This window comes from Tasmannia lanceolata, unplaced genomic scaffold (assembly GCF_043159265.1).
Source record: "Tasmannia lanceolata isolate RefF3 unplaced genomic scaffold, GAP_Taslan_0.1 ptg000004l, whole genome shotgun sequence".
NCBI classification, from domain to species: Eukaryota; Viridiplantae; Streptophyta; class Magnoliopsida; order Canellales; family Winteraceae; genus Tasmannia; species Tasmannia lanceolata.
The window spans coordinates 12,877,946-12,902,421 of NW_027518681.1; the positions used below are offsets into that span (position 1 = coordinate 12,877,946).

The window sequence follows — 24,476 nt, forward strand, 5'->3', positions numbered from 1 at the left end:
ATGAAATTGCATTGTATATCAAGAATAGACATAAGAAGATGTATAAAATCAATGGACAAAGGTCTGATCAAAACCAATGACCAAAAGCAAGATAAAACAATCCCACAATGGCAACACAAAGAATACACTTGGTTTACGTAGTTCGGCACAAAGGCCTATATCCACGGGCGATCCAGAGAATATTTCACTAAACAAGAAGTAAACAAAGATTACAATAGATTTCTCAATCGATCTAACACTTGATCGATTCTCAAGCCCTTCCCTTACAATCATTTACACTACGTCCTCTCTTGTCCTCTCTTGTATTACAAAAGGGAATAACAAAGATTTCTCTTACCTCTCGTCTATTCGAGATATCTGTCGCCATTCGTCTCCTCTTCAAAGCAATAAGAAAACCAAGAGAATCGCTTTTGGAGAATATCTCACAAGTACCTTTGTGTTCCTTCCTCTCTATCTTCCTTTCACAAGAGAAAACTATAACTCTTCCTATTTCCAGGGTCTTAGTCGCATAAGAAGAAAAACTTGAAAACGAATTCTTTCTTTCATTGAGAATCCTACGTATATACCATAACTGATAGTGTAGTTATATTTGGAAACAGAGGCATGGGAAACAAGGCAACTTTCCAATAGAAATCATGAGCCAAGCTTCATTCATAATGTATTGAATAGAGGCCAACTAGCCTCATTCTCCCCATAATGTATTCATAATGTATTGATAGTAAAAGGTCATAGCAAAACTTGTAGCTAGTTGTACTAAATATGCCCATTGAATCAATTATATAATTTAGGGAGATAAGGTAAGCCAAGAGACTCCTCACAGGAAGATTTGGTAAACACTTACTCGAAATCTCACTTGTCAGATTTCATGATGGAAGAATTGCCCAATATTTTCTGAGAATTGTGGGATATACATAATATCATAAAAAATGGATACAAATGTTTGACCGGTACTTGGTATCTATTAACAAAAAAATTTCTAGTCCAGAAGACTTAAGAGTGCCTCTATCTGCACGGAAGCGAATTTTGGTGGTAGTAGCTTAGTTGCAGGTATCTCCATCATCCATTATTCCTTCGAACAACTTCCAGGGATTGACTTCTATAAGGCGAACGCTAGTTAATTTCTTCGACAATTTTCGATGGTTCTAGTGTTCCAGATGTACAAGTGATGAACGATAAGTGAGTTCTCTTTCACATTCCAGATTCATTGGTATGAAGCTCGCACACAATTGACATTATTGGTTCCAGGTTAAACCCAGATGATTACCCATTTAAAAGTTGGACACAGTAGTCTTGATATCAATGCAATAAAATCTCAGGATTTGGGAACTGCTCTACAGTCTAGAGATTTTCTAGATACATTTAGACTAGATGCTGCTTCAATTCTTAAGGAAGCAATTAAGATAATCTAATGGGGGCGTGGCCCATTCACAACGATGCTGAACAAATGTATGTATGGTTTGGATCATCGTATAAGTGGCCCCAAGATGTATGGCCCATTAGAATTTTTTGATGCAGACGCCATGTAACATTTGTTACTTTTCAAAGATCTTGACGTTTCAGTCATGGCATAATTCCAGAAACTTCATGCAGGAAAGAGATGGAGACCAGATTTTCACAAATTTTCAGTCATGGTTAAGAAGCTGAGGATCTAGTACCATGTTGGACACAGCTCCTCCAATTAGTCTTATTAACTTATTTTTCAAAATGAAACTTATCTTTCGGAATAAGAAAGCAACTTGTCTTAATTCTTGTTGACCTCAAAGAAATTTTGTTAGTCTGGGTTCAGAAGCTTAGGCCCTACTCATCATGTTAAGTCTTGAGCTAGTCCCATGCCCCTCTGTTAATTGGAGACAATTTCAAGCTTGATTACTCTCCTTAGGAGGAGGAGTCTGAAGAATATAAGATACTCTACATCGATCATCCATTAAAAGGTCCTGTTCATTTTGGATTTTGAGAATTGATTTTGAGTCTTTTGGAGGAATCGGTTGTTTCACATGGTATCACATGGTTTCAGAGCTATTGCATCATTGATATTAAAAATCCACATGCACGGCCAATCCAAAAGAGGGACCTCACGTGAGGGTGTGTGTTGAAGTATAAATGATTAAATAACACCAACTCTAAACAGCTTAAGGTTTTGGAGTAATTGGTTGTTTCACGTAGTCCAAAAACTGATTATTGGAATGAAAATTAAACACAATTTATCCAAAATGAAGAGGGACAGATAATTTTGTAGGTGAACACCTTCTTGGCATGATCCAAGTCACAAGTCATTAACTTTATAGTCTCCAACCGCGTAATTTCTGTGTGTGATTTCAAGATTAAGGGAGAAACATGGAATTGCCAGAGAAGTAAAGGAGCTTCTGGATCATAAAAGCATACAGTTCAATAGAGGAAACGTCTCAAATTCGAATCAGTAACACCCAACAAACGCATCTTCAATGAGTTTGAAGAAGATTCCTCTCTTTGTGTTATAAGTCGAGCATCATTTGCAGATATTCTCACTCCTTGTTTTAGTATTGTACACCCACTTCCTTTATTATGTTAGAACATTGCTAACTGTAGCAGTACAAGGCAGTAAAGGAGTCTAGATGTGTGTGGGTGATATCCTGTGGTCGCCAGAAGTTTCCTTGGAAAAACTGAATCTTACATCTATCCCAGTGTGGATTCGAATGCCAGGACTCCCTTTACAATTCTGGAATGGGAAAGGAACCAGCAAAATAGCTAGTGGAATAGGCCCCCCAATGTATATGGACACCCAAACCACAGAGGCTTCAAGGCTAAATTATGCTCGTTAGTGTGTAGAAATAGAAGCCGGGGCGCACCTCCCAGAATCCATAACCATAGAGTCCATTTGGTGAATCAAATGATATAATATGAATGGCGACCAACTCAGTGTAGAGCATGTTAGAACTTCAGCCATTCATATGAAGCTTGTCCGAAATGGCAAAGTGAAGGTGAAGCACAGAATCTAAAACAGGAATGGAGGCCTAAAAACCCATATAACAAAACAGGAAAACCACCCAGAGATGAAAGATCAGGAAGGAGGTGCTCATGATCAGGAAAAGGAAGCCGAACTTATCTTTCCCAATTAAGATTCCCTTAGGGCCCGTTTGGATACCTCCCATTTTGTAATTGGATTTGGAATTGAGTTTTGAAAAATCGAATAGATCCAGCAGCTCATGTAGAGGGAGACAGAGAGGCAAGGGGGTTCTACCTAGTGAAGGGAAACAGTCATATCTGTGGATTTCCAATTTCTTATTTCCAAAGCAAATTTAGAAATCTGGTTTTTTTCACTGTCAGCTGCTGAATTGGAAATCCAAGAATTTGATCCGATCCAAATTACAATGCAAAAAGGACTGCAAATGTGAGAAATCCAAATCAAAATCTTCTCGGGATCCAAACGGGCCCTTACTTCTATCGAGCTCCAAATTCAGAGAATACTCAATCCCTTCCCCAACCCCCCTGAAGAATTCATTCTCTGTTCTTGGCCATACCCAGGATAAAGACTCTGATAGTGATAGAGTAGGTGCAAATGAAGACGAAGAATTGAGCTCAGCTAACCCCGAGAGCCAAACTATTGGAAGTTCAGTCCCAAATACCAGCCATGGAGGTGAGAAGGCCCATCATCCTTCTAGTATCTTTCGCATTTAGAAAAATCATTTTGTATGGCTTGGGAGATGGTTCTCCTTCTATTTGGATTTCTTCCTTAGAGAAGGGGTGGTTTCTTATTGTTTGATTGTACTAATCTTTTCTTCTTCATAGGGGTCCCTTCCGAACCCTAACTTACCCATAAAAAAAATAAGAAGGTGAAATCCTAAAATGACTGACAATACATCTATTTCAAGGGTAAGTCTTAAAAAAATTGATCAATTATTGCTTGGACCCCCTTTTACCAAACATATTATTGACTAGGCAGAGGGACTCCTCCTTGGCATTTATTTGAAATCTAACCCTTAAATGGGAGTATTTTTAGCATTTTCATCTTATTTTTGTCAGCATGTCAGATCAGATTAACTTTTGTATGGGCCACAATCTATTTGGATCCAAATCAGGACATTCCAGGTCACCATCTATTTCTAATCATTATCCTAGGTGTTAAGGGTTATTTAAAATAGGGATTTGCTAGCCACCTTTGCATAAAGACATTTCGCACGCCCATCCACTGCATGTGATGACAGCCACATCACATGCGAGGACAGGCATGAAATGGCTTTCCGAGAAGGTGGCTAGCAAATCCCTTTAAAATAACATTTGAAAAAATATCACGGGGGCGAACTCACCTTATCTTACACTTTATAATTAGCTGCTTAGAGCTTTTTTTGTGAATGTACTCAATTATAATAGGCAATATAAACAAGGTGAGTTCACCCCATTATAAGCATGGTCGTGCTGATATGAGCAGCCATTTTGGAAGCGCTAAATTAAGATTACCCACCATGAATATGCCAAATCAAGAAGTTAAACCAATTTAACTATCTTTACAGTACTATCCATGTGATCTATGCCGTTAATCAAGCAAGTCAAGAACACACAATCGTGTAATTTCCGGGGCAATGTCCAACCATAATGCGACCCAACAAGATGAACAGTTCAAATGAAAAAATAAACAGAGATGCCCACATTTTTTATGGTCGAGAAGGACGTGAATTAAAGCTTAGAATATACATAAAAAACCAAGTTCCCTCAAACAGTCAGAAGCACATTTAGGCAATATGAAAGAAACAACGGATACATGGTCTTCACCAGTTAACATATATCTACATAACAATACTATTAGGAACCTCTCTAGTTACTAGAACACCAAGCCAGAGATACATAATGTTACAAAGGCAGAACACTTAACTACCAATCGGTTAGAACCGAACAACGCAAGCTCTGCTGGGGGGTGTCAATTGCAGAGAGTCTTGAGTCTCTTTGCAGCCTGAACAAAGCCTACAATGACCTGCAACTCATCCAATTGCTTTTAAGAAGATAGGAAGCAATTGGGTTTCACATGAACAAGAGTATCAAGCTCTCTGCAGATCTATTATTTGAGAAAAACTCAATGACCTAGAAGCTATGTTACATGGGCACGGGTACACATGTCGGCAGGGTGGGGGTGCATGGATTTTGCTAATTTCAATTCTTTTACTTGATAATATGGTTACATATTAGGAATTTTGGTAGTTTAAGCAAATCTACTGTTTTATTTTTATTTAAAAAAAAACTTACTAGTAGTATAGATAAACCTAAAAACATGTGATAATTGTAAATTTGTTTACTATTTAGGAAAAAAAATAGATAAAAGAGATCTAGAAGTGTCATGGTGAATCTGAAGTATTGGAATCGAACATGTGTCTGAAACAGATAATTCACCGAGAATCCATGTAACATAGTCTAGAAGTATGTAAGGGCATGTTAATGTAGGAGTTACCTGCGACATGAAATGCCTTTGAACAACATTGATGAGCTGCTCTTTAGATGGGTTAGGACTAGCAGCCGCCTGGTTCACAAAATAAATAAAAAACTGAGAAAAAAGGCAGCAAGAGATGGCAAGGATAGAAGGCAAAGGACATGTTTTCTTCCTCCTCTGGGCATGAATGAATAAAACAAAATATTAAATAACTCACGAGGTTAAAGTGTCTCCAATATCTCCATAGTGCTGTAGTTTCTAGTTTGCTTAAATCAACCTTCTGCACCAGATACTTCAAATTATTTAATTCACAAAAAAGAGGCGTGTCCTGTTTACAGAGAAGAGAAATGAAAAAAAAAGGTACGTGGTCATACTGTTACACCCTTCCTAATGGGTGAAATGGATCCTTTAGAGTGAGAATCACATGAATGAGACCGGCTTGAGGCTTTATGAGATGACCCAATTGTTTTATGTGGCCGATGTCTAGGTCTGTGGAGCTTTTGGGTGTCATCAGATGCTGCAGGAATCAGTAACAGCAAAAGAGCAGTTAGAAAGAGAACAAAAGAAAAGATAAAGGAAAACCAATAAAGCTACTAGGAATAGTGAAAAGGTTAAAGATGAAGAACAAGAATACTGCATCCTAAGTGAACCATATTTCTTTAAGAAAGTTTCATGTCTAATACATTATAAAATAATAATCTGGACAAAAACATAATTTAACCATCTCCATGATTTTTGTATTATAATATTCTATCCATATCACTTCTCTGTTACATTTCTATTCAAGGATACAGTTATAAATCCACACTCTGAACCAAAGTCCAGAAAACAAGTGGAATACTGAGTTGGTAAAATCTATATCTTGTCCCACATAAGTTCACCAGAAGCGAAACAATTGTGCACATGATGTATGAGAGAAAAAAATTGAATAAGATTGTAAATTGTACCAATCTACTCAAACTCACCCAAATCTGAAACATTCCACTGCATATTTTCACATTCAAGGTCATCGTCCTCCTCGTGACCAGTAGGAGCCTCAATCACACTAAGGGCATTCCTTTGAAGCTTAACCTCAATGCCGTTAGTAAGAACCTGCAATTTCAGGAAGTGGAGGATATTAAGCACACTCCTATAACACATAACCACAAGAGGAAAAATAGATGCCTGTAACAAAAAAAGTTATGCCATCCAAGCAAACTGTGACTGAGAAAGTACAAGAACTAACCAATTTCCAAAGTAAAAGAAGCAATGGATTCTTGGTGATTTTTAAATTACCAACAACTGCTACTAAACCTAATACATACTTCTAATAGAAATAGCTCTAAACAGGAAGTTTTTAGGGTTTAGGCAGTTGTTGAGAACTCCAATAATATTTAAATTACCAATAGTAGTTTGAAAACTGAGAACTCCAGCTTATTCCAAGCTAAAAGAAGTAATGTATTTAAATTACCAAAACAACTGCTACTAAACCTTAAAAAATAGCTCTAAACAGGATAGCGAAATTCAAACATAATGCCGACAGAAACTCACCTATAGATGTAGACTAGATTCAGTGCAGAAGAAAACAACCAAATTCTATAATTGGATGAACATGCGAAACGGAAGTGGGAATGCCTTATTATCCTTTACCAAAACAACTATGCTACAGGTAGCCATAGAATTAACCCAGTTACATCAAAACATTAGGAAAAAAAGACCCACAATTTGTTCAGATAACACTTCTAATTTGCATACATGGGGAAAAAAGTTCCTAACCACACCGCCGGGGAGTGCTTGCAAATTTCATCCACAAACCATAAAGTTAAACAAAGCATTCAGTACCAATTGTGACTAAAGACTAAAGCTGACATAATACAAAGTTCAGGTATTCTGCAACAGAATCTAATTAGAAAAGAGACCATAAAGTTAAACAAAGCATTCAGTACCAATTGTGACTAAAGACTAAAGCTGACATAATACAAAGTTCAGGTATTCTGCAACAGAATCTAATTAGAAAAGAGATCAATCAATTAATTCATGACACAAGAATCAGAATTTTCAGACCAAATGTAACTCAAAAGATATTAGTAACAATAGGATTGAGATAGAAACGATAAAAGAATAAAAACCCCAGAACCATACTTCACATGTACAGCCCTCATCAAAAGCCAAAAACTAAAATCAGAAACCTCATAAATTTACCAAGCAGCCACCTAATAATTTGACATTTCATTGGAAATTATTGGTAAAATTCGGACACGGGAGTAGTTTTACATGATTTGAATTATATTGCTTTACATATTCGAGATTGTTTGTTACTTTGTTAGAGTTTGACATGAAATAGGAAACTGTTTCAGATGAAATAGTTAAAGGCTAAAATAGGGAATCCTATTCAATTCCTACTACAGAATGATAGAAAAGAGGTGATTTGTTGACTGATGAGACATTACTTTATTTCCCGTAGAAATCTCATTGTACAGATCTTGTCATCTGGCTCCTCAAGCTTGAGCACATTTCCATAATAAACAACAACATTAAATCTCAGGTAAAAACAACTAAATCAGGAATACCAATCAAATCCAGAACAACATACGAAACCAATCATAGAAACCAAACTTAATATACTGATAGATAAACAGTGAAACCATGAAATATCCAAAACAAAATATATTTTTTTGAATGGCAACAAAACAATATATTTAATGTTCCGTGCAAATTAAAACTCGCTTAAAGAAATTTAAAAAAAAAAACCTGGAAATAACGAACTGTGCATTTCCAAAACATACTTATGTATGCCTAATTTCTTAAAGATGAAATATTTGATAAAGTTGGCTAAATTCGAGGATAGCCTCGCCTCATTAACATTTCTTTTGCGATTAAACATCTTGGATCTCTCATCCAAGTGTGTCCGCATGCACGTATCAATCCAATAACAAGAAAAACGCATGCAAGCCTGATCCAAAATGGCCCATCAAAACGACAAAATCCTTAAAACAACGCTGAAATGCAATGCCAAGTAATGGGATCGATCTAACCGAAATAAGAATGAAGAATCCAACATTGTCAAACAAAAAAAAAAACCCTAAGAAAATAAACTTCCCAAAAAAACCCTGCAATATGAAAACCCAGATCCACTCAATCCACTCATAGTAACAAGTCTTGCAAATAAACCCATAGCGTCATTTCACCGAAAACATACAATGCTCAAAGTAATTTTGTCAAGCAATACGTAATAATAAAATCCCTTTATAAAGGGAGAGAGAATTACTGAATAAAAAACATCAGAAATTCCCACAAACCTAACCCAAACCTAACCCCATCATCCACACATTGAAAAAACCCCCACCAAATCAAACCCCCAAAAAATCAAAAACCCCAAAATCCTAACCGATGACATTCTATCTGCAGATCCGGAAACAAAAACCAATCAGGCATACAAAACCCAAATGCAATAAACAGTCAATAACACAAAATCCTTAAAAAACGAAATTCAAGCACTCAGCTAAATTACACAGAAAAAGAACACTCCAAATGGTAATTAGCAAAACTATCGATTTCATGAAAATAATGGGAAGGAAAGATAAGAATTACATAAATGAAGAAAAGAAAAACACCTTCAAAGTCCAAATAGGCGAATATGATACTGAAAATTCCATAAATCAGGCCCTAAACCTACACCACAAGGATCCCACATTGTCCAAAACCCTCCAAATCAAATTCCTCACAACCAAAACTCCAAAATTCAACCAAATTAAACTTAAAACCCAGATCCAGAAACAAAAAACCAGCCATGCAAAGCCAAAATCCAATCCAAAAACTCATCAAAAGCATAGAAATCAATGGGAGAACAACAAGTCATACAGAAACACCAAACCCTCCCAAACCCAAAACCCAAATACAAAACACATTCCCCCAAATTCCTCAATTTCACCATAAAATCTTATCCAGATAAGTAAATATAGTACTAGAAATTCCATAAATGTGGCCCTAAACCTACATTGTCCAAAACCCTCCAAATCAAATTCCTCAAAATTCAACCAAATTAAACCTGAAACCCAGATCCAGAAAAAAAGAAAGGCAAAGAAGCCATGCAAACCATGCAAAGCCAGACCCCAATCCAAAACCTCATCAAAAGCATAAAAAATCAAACAAAAAATTATACAGAAATAACAAACACTCCCAAACCCAAAACCCTAATACAAAACCCATTCCCCCAATTTCCGCAAATTCATCATAAAATCTTACACTCAAGTATCCTACATTGTCCAAAACCACCCTCCAAATAAAATTCCTCACAACCAAAGCTCACAAATTCAACCAAATTAAACTCCAAACCCATATCCAAAAACAGAAAACAAGCCATGCAAAGCCAAAATCCAATCCAAAACCTCATCAAACACATAAAAATCCAACAACAAATTATCCAGAAACCCAAAACCCATTCCCCAAAATTCATCAAATTCACTATAAAACCTTACCAGCCAATGCCACCCTCCAAGCCCAACAGCCTTCTTAACGACTCCTTGTAAACCCACAAGCACTGATTTTGTCCTATTATTCCCCGTCACTACCACTTTGGTATGCCGAGGAAGCACTGAAAGTTCTTCCTCACTACTTTCTCCAGAGAATCCTCCATTAACAGAGCTCTCAACAGCCTCTAACATTATCTCTCAACGAATATCAAACCCACAAAAAAACACTGAAATTGAACCGATCAGAGCTCTAATTTGCATGTGAATGCAAGATCAGGGAATGAGAAATTCAGTTCTGATATTTTATTTGGATAAAAGAGTGAGAAATTGGGAGAAAATGATGAAATTTAGGAGAAGAAGAAACACAAAGAGAGAGAGAGAGAGAGAAAGAGAGTGATGAAATGAGAGTGACTGTGTTTCCGTTTTAGTTTTATTTTATGTCCTTTTGCAGCTCTGAATCCCGACGACCTTATAACAACCAATCGAGTTTTGCCACGTAAGCTAACCTCGTTGAAGACCGCTAGCGGTTATGATAGTGGGGGCGACCAGGGCGGAGATTTCCCAAAAAATAAAAAGAAAGGAGTAGGGGGAGATGATTTTTTCACCCCGCTGTAGTATTATGCGCACCTCTTGAACGGTATTGTGGCCTTGTGGGCAGACTTTAACGCTTTTTGACGTCAAAAGGGGGCCGCATAAGTCATCACTCATAGCTATTTAAAAAAAGTGAATTGACTAAAATATCCTTTCGTTTGTAGATAATGACAGAATTGGGAAGGGGACTTTAAATGACGGAAATGACCTCAAACGAGCGGTCGAGATCATGCGGGGGCATAAAGTCAAGCTCAATTCAAAAATGCACCTCCCCAGTGCAAAAAGAGACTGAGGTGTTAATGTGTAATCCAGACCGTCAATCTTGTCCAAGTGTTAATATAACGGACTAAGAAAAATCAACGGTTTAGATTTTCTTGGTGGAACCTTTATTAATGGCGCTAAGACTATCAAGGTAAGAATGACGGCAATGGGACAGACTTGTGCTTACAAATTGGATCAACGGTTCAGATCACCCCCACCACGTGGCAAAATGAGGCTTAAAAGGACAAAAGGTGAGTGTTCTCAGTTTTCATGAAAAGGGTGTGAAATTGTGAATAGTTGATAGAAGATGACGAAATTGTCGGTAGAAAACACGTAGTTGGGTAAGTACAAGTTTAAAATGACGAAATTACCCTTGATTTTATTTTTTTATCATTTTTATGGGTAGAATTGTTGAGCACATTAATCATAAAATCCGAGAATGGATATCTGCACTCCCTTTTTATGGTAACGGCACTCTTCATTGTTAAATATAAGATATTTAATAACTATAAAGAGTGTTTTTACTTTTTACAGAGTGTAAGCACATATAGTCTAGTATTTTTCAAAAAAGTACTGATGAAATTTACATCTGAGAAAATGGTTTCTACACATAAGTTATCTACACACTAGCTTAAAATACAGTGGAGGGCATATTGTTTGGGTGATCCAAACCATTCATTTGATTGGCCCTCACATAGGTAGGGTGTCCATAAAAAATTAGCCCCATAGGATCATCCCAACCCTCCAATTTGTGGAGGTAAAATGGATATGTATAAAGCTTCACAGAATTGTCATTTTTTGCCTCCACAGTTCGAAGGGTTAGGATGATCCTATGGAGCTGATTTTTTATGGACACCCTATCTATGTGAGGGCCAATCAAATGAATGGTTTGGATCACCTAAACAATGTGGGCCTCCACTATATTTTAAGCTACTGTGTAGAAACCGTTTTCTCTTTACATTTATGAAGTTTAAAATACAGTTAAATAAATGCTTTTGTTGTGTTTAAGCCCGTTTTTGAATTTAAGATCGGTCACATGGGATCGAGTCATTGGCTAATAATTTGTTCGTTAGAATCATGGTAGTTATTTGCCAAATGGTTGTTTTTGCGAAAGATAGAAACAGAAGTTATTCTCAATGTGTTGAAGTTTAAAATTCAGAATGAAAGTTGGCAATTATGGAAAATTCCCTCCAAAATTCAGAATGAAAGTTGGCAATTATGGAAAATTCCCTCCCATATGCAGACAGTTACAATAGAACTTTATATGAAGAGGAGATTGCATCCAAAAAAGTTGTCTCGGAACCAATAGACAACATATCATAATTTATCTTTATAATTCTACAATGAACATTTCTCTTTAATATCCCGCATTGATGCCCGTTTGTGTATTTTTGTTAAGAATTTAGCCTAATTCTAGTCGATATCCATCAAGTCCTTTGCATTCTGCATGCATCAACCTTAAATCCATCACTTTGGCAATGTGCCCTTAAAATTTTCTTTTGTAGGCATTAAGAGCCCAAAGAAGAATAAGGGGAAGTGATGTTCCCCTCTACTTCGTAATCGCCTGAAATCAAATCTGAAGGGACGAAGTCTACTCCCCCTTGAATTGAATGTTGAATACATATCTTATCAATTAGCTCACCTGACCATTCAAAACATATCTCACTCTCCACACTGACCAGCTCACCTGACCATTCAAAACATATCTCACTCTCCACACTGACCGCACCACAATCTATGTAATTGACAAACACATTGAAAAGGTTTTAAATAACCTTAGGCTATAACCTTCGGGCCCATTCAAAGTTCTCCATTAGCCAAAATTAGCCTTTGACTATATTTTTGTAAAGGGCTGAGATTAATCTCACTAAAAAACATGTATTTAATCTCAGCCCTTCACAAAAAAGTGAAAAGGCTTATTTTTAGGTGGCGCTACAGATACGAAACAGATTTTGTGGTCGCCCATCACAACTCTAGATTTCTAGCTATATATAATATAGTCATGGACTCATGGGAGCACTGGTTCCTCAAGATGTCCTCCATAAACTCCAAGAGGAGACAATTTGTTCTTCTTAACTGTGGTTGAGGGCGTCTATAAACAAGGAGGTGAGCTCCTATCCCCACGAAATGCAAAAGAAAAAAAAAATCCATCAATTCCACTTGTTTCTTTATCTTCCAAACAAAATCCCATTTTGCTTTAATGTGTTGTTTAAAATACTCAATGAGTCTTTTCAGGATTTTGAGAATTGATTTTGAGTCAAAATTGATTATCGGACTCGATTGATAATTGATTTTGAGTTGATAATAAATTCTCAAAATCCAAATAAAATCGGGCCTTGGTAGAACTATAGTGCAGCGGCGAGAGACAGAGGCAAAGAGGCAGGACGTCCAGGTCCGCAAAAGGTAACCGGAAGCCTGGGGCTTAGGACAAAGGAACGTCTGGCTCCCCTTAAGAAAGGATAAAGTGAGAAATTGCAAACATGCTGAACCTTTTCCATCGAGTTGTTTATTGAGTAGAGAAATATCTTACTGGAGACAGAAAAATAATCAGATACCAAATGTTTTGAGAAAACTCTTTTTCTTATAGAGTAATTAATGAGAGAGATAATCAGTCTCAACATTTTCGGATGAAGAGGAAAGCTAATTAGAGTCGCTGTGATTTTGCAAGTTGTAATGGTTGTTGCAATCAGTGGGCTTCCTCTTGACGCAATGATATTGTCATAACTTATACGGCATAATAAATGTGCCATAATTGTCAATATAATAGAATGTGTCAGCATAATAGCTGTATTTTTTTTATACAAAACATTAAAAGTATGTCTTTGATACGTCATGATCAAGAGCTTGTGATCATTTGACCAAGTCTGCCGGGATACGAAATTTAAAACCGTTTCAAATTTCGGTTTCCGGAATGCGTTTCGGTCCACACCGAAAACGAAATTTCAAAATTTCAGGCTAAATCCAACGAAATCAAATAATTATTTTATGTCCTATAAAATTTCGGCCGAAATTTTGGTAATTTCTCGGCTGAAATTTTAATATAATATTAAATAATATATAACATCCAGATTTTTTTTGGGATTTCCGAAATTTCAGGAAAAAACAAAATTTCGACCGAAATTTCGGTCGAAGTTTCAAACCATGTTTCTAACTTGTAACCAAGTAGATTCAACAAGAGTTACTATGGTAGTCATTTTCTAGAAAGTAAAGGTATTCTGTTGTTTTGGAAAAGAAGGGTATTTAAGGTCATTATGACTGAAGAGGTGCGTAGATAGGAAAAATGTTGTCGGGAAAACTGTAACAGATATCATATCTGTGGGTCCCACGAAGGATTTGTTTATCCAACTTTGGTACGGTTTTACCCGACACGAGGCCTACATCATTTCCTTCAAATTACATATCTTGCCTTCCTCTAAATCTGGTTCCCGCCATAGCGAAGTAAATCTGAACCGTCGGATTCGTTCATGAGGAATATGTAGGCCTAGGGTGCAATGAAAGCGTAAATTTGAAATAGAAAGCTCCACATGTATCCTTGCTTTCACACGTGTATGTGATTTGGGCCGTTAATCTTGTGAGCCAATGTGGATGACTGTGGAAAAAAAAAACGCACTGATGTCCGATGGATCTTATTGTGGGATTGGAAATAAACAAGTGAAAGAATTAAAGACCCAAAATCAATATTCAACCAGTAAAATTGCCCCAATTGGATGGTTATGATTGTTCCATCTACCTTTAGGCAATGTGGAAGAGAAATCTGATTTATCAACCATAGAGTTTCCCTGGAGATGGAAAACATATAAAAAATCAACTATTTAATCGAGGATTGAAGCTTGGAAGCAGTGTTTACGTGTGTTTTTTTAAATAAAATATGTTTGGTCTTGTCAAACCAAAACGTGATTTCTTTTTGGGGTTCCTTGAGTTTTTAGGGTTTTTGGGGGGTTTTTAGGGTTTTCTTGAGTTTTCTCTTGCGGCTTTCTCTCGGGTTAACCTTGTACAGTCTTGGGTTGAGAAGCAAGGAAAGGGTTGCGGGTTTTGTGTTTAATTCACTATAATCCTTGTATATTGTTTTCTCTAAGTGGAAGATCATATTTTTCGCCCGTGGAAATAGGCTTGGCCAAACCACGTAAAATCTAGGCGTTCATCTTGTGGCTTGCTCTTATTTTACTTTTCCGTTTAATTTGTGAATGATTGGATTGAATTTGTCCGGCGGATTTTCTCAACAAGCAATAATGACAGTTTTTTTTTTTTACAAAAGTAATGAATAGTTTTTGGCAAATTTATGGGGAAAACTATATAAAGAGATGGCCGCATCCGGGTCTTGAAAAATTCGACAAGCAGGTTTTAATCGTATGCAACTACTATTCAAGTATAAAAGCATCGACATCTATCGGGATTGCCTGCACCAAAAAATCCTTGCTCTTCATCTTTGTGAGAACATTTTAGAAGTTTCCTAATTGTATGCTATTACTATTCAAGTTATCATTATATGGGATCTATCTCTCATGTGATGGGTTGGATTACTTACCAACAAAGGTTTTAAATTTCGGGTTTCAGTCGAGACCGAAACCGAAATCGAAATTGGGTTAGGTCGAAACCCTGGAAATTTCGGGCCGAAATTTCAAGGAATATCCCTAAAAAATCTAAATTTTATTCGTTATTTAATATTATCCCAAAACTTCAGCCGAAATTACCGAAATTTTAGTAATTTCGGCAGAAATTTCGTACGGAATAAAATATAACTTTTCCTATTTCGACGGGAGGACCGAAACTCATTCCGAAACCAAAATTTAAAACCTTGCTTACAAATATACACCTTAAGGCCCTATTTGTTTTGTTTTGGATTTTGAGAACCGATTGAGACCAAAGCTGATTACTGTGCTTTATCCATTTTTGTTAACTGGGCTTTAATTATTTTGGCCTAAAACCCTATTATATAGCACAAAATTTTATTGTTTAAGCCTAACCCCAATTTTAGGCCATGATTTGCAATTTTTCTTTTATGTAAGAACTTGTTTGCAGTTTCCCATTTATGCAAGGACCAATTTGCACTTTTTCATTTGTGTAGGGAACGATTTGCAATTTTTCAATTTTTTGTAGAGATATATTTATAATTTTAAGTATTTTTTTTCCTAAATTTAGGCTTCTATTGGAATTTTTGCAAAGCCTTGGCACAACGGTAAGGTTACTCCATTGTGACCTGGTGGTCATGGGTTTGAGTCATGGAACAACCTCTATACAGAGTAGGGGTAAGGCTGCATACATCTAGCCCTCCCCTGCAATGGCTGGAGCCTCGTGCACTGGGCCGCCCATTATAGGGATTTTTGCAATTATGAATAGGTGTAAAATAATGAAAAATATGATATTTAATGTACTAATTGCAACTAATTAGTAGGATGCTTGATTATGTTTTTTTAGCACGATTAATGAAATCACATAACAACTTTTTGAGGCAACAGTCGACCAATTAAAAGATTGCTGCCACAAAATTTTAGGTGGAATAGAATTTGTTAATCCAAGAAAAATGGCATAGGGTTTATTTCTTTTCCAATGAATATAATCATCAAGGGGACTATACTATACAGAGCCATTGAAAAAAAAAACTATACTATTCAGATGACTTCTAATGAGAAGATTGAGATTAATGATAAGAAGAGGAAGATTGAGTTGCGTTGTATTATCTATGGAAGAAGGCCTCCACTCCCCCTCATGTTTTGAGAAGGTGTGAGTGCTTTTCTTGAAGAATATGAAGGGTGGTTGTGTTCTTTACCTATCTTTTCTATGACACCGTAATTAGTATAAATAAAGGGAAGTGATTTCAACACAAACATGTTTTGCTAAAAGACAAGATACATGAGCGCATGTATCACAACTATCAAAACATAGTCGTGCTGAAATCATTTCCCTAAATAAAAAAAGGAGGAGAACCTTATGGGCGGAGGTTCATGCGCTTCTTTATGGAATTTGTTCTATGGATTTGACCATATCATTGAGGGTGGGTGAGAGATGGGGAGTGGGGACTATAATATTTGAAGATTTGTGAATGCTTTGGAGGAGATTCTTGATGCGATTTGTCATGGCAAGTGTTATGTTCATAACGTTCTAAATTAAGGGCGCGTAATTGACTGCAGGAAAAACATCTCTCTCTCTCTCTCTCTCTCTCTCTCTCTCTCTATATATATATATATATATATATATATATATATATATATATATATATATATATATATATATATGAGGAATTCTAGACTGAAGGGAGCCCTTGCAAAAAAGAGGTGAAAGGGCTCTCTTTTTTTCTTTTTCTTTTGAAATGGTAGAATGATTTCATTAGGAAAGGGAGCGGGTCGAGGAGGACCACTCTCGAAAGTACAAGAGAAACAATAAAAATAAAGATACAAAAACAACTCTCAAGGAGGGAGGAAGTCAAACCACTCCAATGTCATACGACTAACTCCACCCCTAGCCAAAGAATTTGCCTCCCCATTGGCAGATCTCCAGACATGATTGAAAACAATAGTAGAGCCCGAGATTAGATCATCGATTTCATCAAAGATAGACGAAAATCTCCAAGGAGGCAACACCGCCCCCTTCAACCATTGTGCATTAATAACGGCTGAAAAGTCAAACATGATGGTGATGTGCAGCCAATGGGGGAGCCCTTTCACCTCTTTTTTGCAAGGGCTCCCTTCAGTCTAGAGTTCCTCTCTCTCTCTCTCTCTCTCTCTATATATATATATATATATATATATATATATATATATAGAGAGAGAGAGAGAGAGAGAGAGAGGAAAGTGAAGCTACACCGCCGGCTTAAAATACAATGGGCCCACATTGTTTTGGTGATCCAAACCATTCATTTGATTGGCCCTCACATAGATAGGGTGTCCACCAAAAATCAGCTCCATAGGATCATCCCAACCCTTCAAACTGTGGAGGCAAAAATGGACAAATTTGTGAAGGTTTTTACACGTTCATTTTTGCCTCCACAAATCGTAGGGTTGGGATGATCCTATGGAGCTGATTTTTGGTGGACACCCTATCTATGTGAGGGCCAATCAAATGAATTCTTTGGATCACCAAAACAATGTGGGCCCATTGTATTTTAAGCAGGCGGTGTAGCTTCACTTTCCTCATATATATATATATATATATATATATAGAGAGAGAGAGAGAGAGAGAGAGAGAGAGAGAGGAAACTGTTGGTGCGCTTAAGCTCACCAAACTTTTGGTGAGCTTAAGCGCCCCAATCACATGGGGGCCCACTTTGTTAGGTGATCCAAAGCATTCATTTTAAAATCCCTTACATGGATAGGGGGTGTACCAAAAATCAGCTCCATAGGATCATCCTAACCCCTCCATTTGTGGAGGACAAAAATGGACAGACACAAATCTGCCCATTTTTGTCCTCCACAAATGAAGGGGTTAGGATGATCCTATAGAGCTGATTTTTGGTACACCCCCTATCTATCATAAGGCCTTTAAAATGAATGCTTTGGATCACCTAACAAAATGGGCCCCCATGTGATTGGGGAGCTTAAGCGCACCATAGGTTTGGCGCCTATGGTGCGCTTAAGCTCATCAACAGTTTTCTCATATATATATATATATATGAGAATAGAGTTCCTAAGGTGTCACCTCATATAGCTTATATGAGGTGGCGCTTAAAAACATAAGGGGCCTACTTTGTTTGGATGATCCAAAACATTCATTTGATAGGCTCTCACATAGATAGAGTGTGCCCAAAAAATGAACTTCATAGGATCATCCTAACCCTTCCATTTGTGGAGGTTGAAATGGATGGGTATAAACCTCCATAAATTTGCCTATTTTTAACCTTCATAAATGGAAGGGTTAGGATGATCCTATGGACCTGATTTTTTGTAGGGACCATATCCATCTAAGGGCCTTTCAAATGAGTGGTTTCGATTACCCAAAAAATGTGGGCCCCTTATGTTTTGTGTGCGCCACCTCATATAGAACACCTTAGGAACTCTATTCTCTCTCTCTCTCTCTCTCTCTCTCTCTCTCTCTCTCTCGGCAAGGATCATCCAAGAAAAGAAACTATGAGCAGGCCCCACCACGAGTCATCTATCTAGAGTAGATCCTAACCATTCAATGAGTGGGGGAATCAACGAAGAAGCTAACATGAGGAATTGAACCCAGGCTTCAGATTGTTCACCACTAGACTCTACAACAATCTCTGTAAGTTCATAAATTCCCAACTTCTCTCATTTCCAGTCAATTGTGAAATCATTTATCCAACTGAACCATTGTCTAGGCTAGGGTTTTCATTTTTCTATTGCAATGAAAATTAGCAATCTCTCTCTCTCTCTCTCTCTCTCTCTCTCTCTCTCTCTCTCTCTCTCTCTCTCTATCCAACCCTTTTAAAAAATCCTCTCCAATATCTCCAATCCACTATTAATTGGAAGGAAAGTGGACGAGTTCTGTGATCTTGATTCTTTGTCGACCCTTTTGCCCAATCTCCCCAACGAAGTAGCTCTCCAATGTATTGCTACTTTGGTCAGAGTGTAGGATTAGAGTGTTCCTTTCATGAAATAGCCAAATTCCATTCTGTAATAATACTCTTGAAACAAACAACTGTCTAGCCATTAGTATGTTTGGAAGATTTCAAATCTCTAGGAAGCTCTGAAGTAGTAGAACATTATTTAGAAAGAAAAAGAGAACAATTTCTGTACTTTCTTCATGACCACATGGAAGGATAAAATTGACAATAATGGGTCCATCAATGGATCCAAGTTACATTGTAATCTTCACATGACATATATAGTGTGAGAATCACATAAAACTTACCAATGTATGAAAGGGCATCAACAGAGCTTACCAACATATAGCAACATGGTGCTAGTTTCTTTTTGCTCATCCTTGTGGTCTGATTTAGTCTCCCTCAGACAAGGACTCTAAAAGCTTTAAAACTAAGATTTCTTCATATCACCATTTTCTCAGGGTCAAGAACCATCCGAGTTTAATTTCTGCTTGTGTCACTGGATACATGTTCCTGAACACTAGGAGCATCCATTATCTACTCCAATTTCAATAGTCAATTAGAAATTTGAAAAAGGGGCGCCAATGTCTGTTTTCCTTATATAATATTTAATCTACATATTCTATATTTACTCTTTTCCAACTCTACGTATTCACTGAAAAAGAAAACATTTATTTGTTTTTAATTCATTTCCATGTAGAAGCACACAATTCACAAATTTGATGGAAAGTTAACATGCATATTTGAACTCTTAAAAAATTCATGACCTCGGAATCTGTTTCGTTTATCAATAAAGTGATTTCATTTAAAGCCTCTTACTCAGTGTTTACTATTTCCAGTGACTTAGATTTGATATTTACAGATTAGTATAAAACATCTAAAATACCCATACTGAAAAGAGTACTTATTATCTTCTTATTGCTACTAGTGAGTTTTAGAGTACTTCCAAAATTTTACATCATTCCGGTAATCAGCTTAACAACCACTCAATAAAAATGAAATTATCTCCAAGAACGAAAAATTTGTTATGCTTAATATCTTTAGTTTGATCTGTATCTTGTGTCTGCCTTAATTCTGCCCTTCATTCGAGTACTGGAGTTGAATAGAAAGTTACAAGTCATGACATTGTTACATTTCAATGCTCTACCAAGTTGAAGTCGCGCTCTAGCATGATGACATACGACTGGAATTTGGATCAATATCTGACTCATACCCAATTGTGTTTCTTTGGTTTTCCACAGATAGATTTAAGACAATGTGAAATTCTTTTTTATGAGACTCAGCTTTTCTGCTTCAACGCCATGTTGTTAGAGGTGATATAAACCTACATTGCTTCCATTTTACTCGTGTATTCATCTTCTGTTATTATGTCTTTCATTGAAGACAATTTTGGTGTCTATTGATGATATCCTTTTTATTTTTTCATTTGAGTGGTGGTTATCTTTGGGATGGTTACTGATATTCTTGGATATGCTTTTCACAAGAATCTGAATTCATCAATAGGACTCACTTCTGTTGCTGTTTGGATGATCTATTTAGTTATATCTTGGAGAAGAGAAAAAGTTATCCTTTTACAACACACCCATACCAATCTACATGTATGATGCTTATTACTTCATTCACCTAGTTCTCATTGAAGTTCCTTTATGTGATGTTATTTGCAGTTGCTGAATCAAATTGTATGTGAGCTACCTGAAGGTCATATGCCACATCAGGTCTGTTATAGATAGCTCATGTCGATGCTGCATTTTTTCAAACTGTTCGTAGATTATTTGTAATGAAATATTGTTATGCTTCCATGGATATTATGTTGTGATGGATTCAGTACGAAGGGAAAATGTTCTAAATAGGGCATTGTGGAGATGCTTACTTCCTTATGTACTTCTCATAGGTGTAGTGTTGTAAGAGTTTTTAGGTTGTGGTTATCTTTTTATTATGCATGTAGGCCGTGTTGGCATCGAAAAAGATGTGAGGAAAAATTCTGCAATGGAACAACATCTACTTTTTCTTATTTCTAACCCGGAATTTGCTAGCATCCACTGCAGAAGGCAGTTCGCGGATGGGATGTTGCATGTGAGAGCAGCCACACGGGCTCACTTTTCAGCAGATTTTGGCTTCATTCATGAGATGGCTGCTCTCACATGCTGTTCCGCGAAATGCCTTTTGCGATGGACGCTAGCAAATCCCAACCAACTCTTTTTTTTTTTTACATTCATTTGTTTTCTATTTATGCAACACTAGTTTTGATTGGATTGAATTTCACTTGAAAATGGATGTGGGTACATTTTCAGGCCTTGGAAATGGAACCCAAATGGATAACAAGGTGTTACAGTCCTTTCGTAAGAGGTTTGTTCACATCTTAGATCAGAACAGGTTGTTGATCAATGAGTTTAACTAGAACCACCAGTCAAAAATCCCAGACAATCTTAAAACCGGAATGTGGGGCTGAACAGGGAGCTCAACAGCAACATCAAAAGAGTTGTTGATCTCCACGCCGATCTCTCTAGTTCCTCTACGAAGTCAGCACTTCACAGAAGTCATGAATGGAATAGCTATTGGTTGGTTATAGAATCTAAGGAAATACCGTATCTTAGCAAATCAAATCATGTCAGGAGAAACTAGGAGCAGTGTTCCCTTCATGATATGGCCGAATTCCATTCTCTAATACTCTTGAAACAAACAACTCACAAACCATAAGTATGTTTGGAAGATGTCAAAGACTCAAAGCTCTCGGAAGCTCTGAACATTACGGACCTAAGCATGTCTAATATTCTACTATTCATCATAATGTGAGGGTTTTTAAAATGCCATGAATCCAAGGTACACAGTGCTCTTCACAGACATATATAGCGCGAGAATCACATAAAATTTACCAATGTATGAATCAGTATCGGCAGAGCACACTGATAAGTTTCTCCAATTCAGTTCTGTTGCTTAATAATCCTCTGCAAGATCACCGTCCGCGCCCTTCGTATATCCCTGCTACACCTATCAGCATGTTCCCCCAAATCTTCAATGCTCCTCATAAACAACCCCAGCTGCTTCTTGATCTCCTCGATCCCGAATTTCACCGCATCCTCTTCTCTAAGTGCAAAATCAGCATTCTGCAATAGTGATTCGATCTCAATCTCCAATTGATCGACAAGAACACGAATACTATCCAAGTCCCTGATTGCAACAAAAGTGCCCACCTGCATTGACCTAATTATCTCCTTCTGCCCTTTTAGTGCAACCTCATAATTCTTCCAAAGTGAGACAAACCATCTCCCCATCGAACCTATAGGGATCGATGTTGCTGCAGCCAATGCGGCGGCAACAGGTGGTGCTGCCATTGCCGCTGCCACAACTGAGCAGATCAAAACAGCAGCGAAAGCTGCAGCAAAGATAATGCTTGAAATCTTCCTCCATGCATTCACAGACTTCAGCTTCTTATCAAGCTTGCTCTTCCGGAGTTGCAGCTTCTCTAGCATTGATAGCTGTTGAATTATAAACGATTAAATAACACGAACTCTAGCAACCTAAGCTTTTGGTATAATTGGTTGTTTCACATGGTATCAGACCTATTGCCTCGCGGCTTGTCCTGGGTTCTAAACCCAACACTCCTTGATACTAAAAATCCACATGAACGGGCCAACCCCCGAAAAAAGAGGGGCCACATGTGAGAGGAGTGTTGGAGTATAAATGATTAAATAACACGAACTCTTTAACAGCTTAAGATTTTGGAGCAATTGGTTGTTTCACATGGGATCATAGTTATTGCCTCGCGGCATATCCCGAGTTCAAGACCCAACAACTCCTTGATATTAAAAGTCCATGTGTATGACCAACCCAATAGAGGGGAGTGTTGACGTATAAATGATTAAAAAACACTAAGATTTAGCATTTGGAGTAATTGGTTGTTTCACAATACCTGCTGCTTATAGACTGATTGAAAGACCTGAAAGAACTCCTCTGTAAATGGATCCCCTGCAGCCTTAAAATTATTCAATTCCTCTATTGTCCTCAAATACTTCTTCCCCACTCCAACGTCTTCCTCTTCAAACTGTTGGAGCGCAACGTGTATGATCAATTGGCTGTCACGGGCTCTCTTTAAACATTTGTCCAAAACAGTACAGAAATCAAGGGTCTTTAAGCTGCTCTCAAAGTACTCTTCAACTAGTTCAAACAATTCTTTGTTTTTCCAGATATCTTTTTTGCAATCTAAGATGATTTTCACAACCTCCTGATTCATCTCTAGCAGGCAACTAGTAACTTCCTTCATGGAATCAATGGAAAGCGATCGAACCTCGACGCCAACAGCGAGGGTGTTGATCACGTGGTTCGTGCGGGCTTGGAGAGAACTGTCGAAAGTTTGCAAGTCTGGGTCAATCTGGCAAGCTGCTTCATAAGAACTAAGCCCAGCTGTGTAAAGCAAATCACTTTTGATTTGGAGAACAGGAGGGGATTCGTCTGCCCTCTTGCTGAATTGTCCCCCCATCGTTTGAAACAGAGAAATTCTAACCTTTCAGCTTGCTAATCAGACAGCAAAGAAAACCTCTAATTCACCAAAGTCTGGCTAAATCTCTTTCTAATCCTCTGTTCAACTTGTAATTGAGCAAAATTTATGTCTATGTGACGCTTTGGACGTCCTCAAAAAGTCCCTAGGATGAAAGAGTTACAAGTTTGTTTTCTTTGGATTGTACCAGATTTAGATGTGCTGATAGAAATCGATGACCCTTTGCTTAGTTACCGAAACACATGTAGCTGGGGGTAAACCCCATCTGTATTTCTAATCACGAAGTGCGAATTTTGACATGAAAAGCTTAAAAACAGCCTGAATCCTGTCTTCAAAGATCTTTGAGTCCCCCAAAATCTAACTATTCAAGCTGAAATCCGATATTTGATTCCTACCCAATAAAACCCAAATTCAAGAAGAAAGCCCAATAAATTCCCAAAAGCCAAAAGCCAAATTCTATGCCCAATTTCTAACCAATAAATTCCAGCGAAATAACCACCGATTTTCTTCAATACTAAAACAGAAACAAAAATTACAGACACCCAGATCAAAAACACTTTTTCAGATCAACCAGAATGCTTAGAATTTGTATCTTTCTGAGCAAGTAAGGAGGAAAAAAGCTCTGAAACAGCACGGAAACAGTTCAGAAAAGAGAAAAAAGTCATAGGGAGTAGAGTATAAAAGTTAAAAAGGAACAATTACCGATGGGGAACAAAAATTAGGCAGAATTATCAACCGGACCTATGCTTTTCAAAAATTATCAATAAAGGACTAAAGAGGTCT

General features: G+C 37.3%; 2 protein-coding genes and 1 long non-coding RNA gene across 5 annotated transcripts; 1 reads left to right on the forward strand and 2 right to left on the reverse strand.

Moving 5' to 3' along the window:
• Positions 1–4,642: 4,642 nt before the first annotated feature.
• Positions 4,643–10,253, reverse strand: LOC143875886 (uncharacterized). Of its 3 annotated transcripts, none has more exons than XM_077377468.1 (6): positions 9,853–10,253; positions 6,361–6,487; positions 5,770–5,912; positions 5,613–5,672; positions 5,417–5,485; positions 4,643–4,963 (listed from the first exon to the last, which is right to left on the reverse strand). In XM_077377468.1, the coding sequence occupies exons 1-6, from the start codon at positions 10,036–10,038 to the stop codon at positions 4,892–4,894; spliced, it is 657 nt and encodes a 218-aa protein (XP_077233583.1). In that variant the 5' UTR covers positions 10,039–10,253; the 3' UTR covers positions 4,643–4,891. The 3 variants fall into 3 exon arrangements, with proteins under 3 accessions (XP_077233583.1, XP_077233585.1, XP_077233582.1); XM_077377470.1 differs by having other exon boundaries at positions 4,643–4,945; positions 5,613–5,675; XM_077377467.1 differs by having other exon boundaries at positions 5,613–5,675.
• An 8,493-nt stretch (positions 10,254–18,746) lies between these two features.
• On the forward strand, positions 18,747–21,157 carry LOC143875887 (uncharacterized). The gene is made up of 3 exons (XR_013250232.1): positions 18,747–18,897; positions 20,440–20,511; positions 20,863–21,157. It is a non-coding gene; the product is annotated as an uncharacterized LOC143875887 (long non-coding RNA).
• A 774-nt stretch (positions 21,158–21,931) lies between these two features.
• LOC143875888 (UPF0496 protein 1-like) lies at positions 21,932–24,330 on the reverse strand. The gene is made up of 2 exons (XM_077377471.1): positions 23,109–24,330; positions 21,932–22,674 (listed from the first exon to the last, which is right to left on the reverse strand). The coding sequence occupies exons 1-2, from the start codon at positions 23,673–23,675 to the stop codon at positions 22,120–22,122; spliced, it is 1,122 nt and encodes a 373-aa protein (XP_077233586.1). The 5' UTR covers positions 23,676–24,330; the 3' UTR covers positions 21,932–22,119.
• Between the last annotated feature and the right edge of the window lie 146 nt (positions 24,331–24,476).